This window comes from Anneissia japonica, unplaced genomic scaffold (assembly GCF_011630105.1).
Source record: "Anneissia japonica isolate Jap-2015-1 unplaced genomic scaffold, ASM1163010v1 scaffold1690_len124955_cov148, whole genome shotgun sequence".
In the NCBI taxonomy this organism is placed as follows: domain Eukaryota; kingdom Metazoa; phylum Echinodermata; class Crinoidea; order Comatulida; family Comatulidae; genus Anneissia; species Anneissia japonica.
Window position 1 is genome coordinate 124086 of NW_022700576.1, and position 756 is coordinate 124841.

At 38.6% G+C, this 756-nt stretch overlaps 1 protein-coding gene across 1 annotated transcript in view; it reads left to right on the plus strand.

The window, feature by feature from the left end:
• LOC117103381 (mucin-17-like) overlaps nt 1-263 on the plus strand; it is a gene marked incomplete at its 3' end in the record, with an annotated part of 9113 nt that extends 8850 nt beyond the window's left edge. Inside the window, exon 5 of the mRNA XM_033243923.1 lies at nt 121-263. Within this exon, the coding sequence (XP_033099814.1) occupies nt 121-263 (143 nt within the window). The remainder of the gene's footprint in view (nt 1-120) is intronic.
• Between the last annotated feature and the right edge of the window lie 493 nt (nt 264-756).

The window sequence follows — 756 nt, forward strand, 5'->3', positions numbered from 1 at the left end:
CAGTAGATGATTTGACAACGGTAGATGAGCAAACATCAATAGATATCACAAGTAATGATTTAACGAGTGAAGTTGAGCTAACAACACTAATTGATATAACAACAATTTCATCGACAACAGTTGGTGATTTCACAACAGCAGAGGAGCTAACGTCAACAGATATCACAGCTGATGAAGTGACAAGCGATGTTGAGCGAACTACATTTGTTGATGCAACAACAATACCGTCGACAATAGTAGCTGATTTGACAACATTAGAGGAGGTAACATCCATTGCTATCACAACCGCTGAAGTAACAAGTGATGCTGATCAAACTACCTTGCTTAATGCATCAACGATACCATCGACGACAGTAGATGATTTGACAACGTTAGAGGAGCTAACATCAATGGATAGCACAAGTAATGATTTAACGAGTGAACTTGAGCTAACAACACTGATTGATATAACAACAATACCATCTACAACAGTTGGTGATTTAACAACAGCAGAGGAGGTAACCTCAATAGATATCACAACTGATGAAGTAACAAGTGAATCTGAGCGAACTACATTTGTTGATGCAACAACCATACCGTCGACAACGTTAGATGATCTGACAACATTAGAGGAGATAACATCCATTGCTATCACAACCGTTGAAGTAACGAGTGACGCTGATCAAACTACCTTTCTTGATGCATCAACGATACCATCGACAACAGTAGATGATTTGACATCGGTAGATGAGCAAAGATCAATAGATATCACAACTA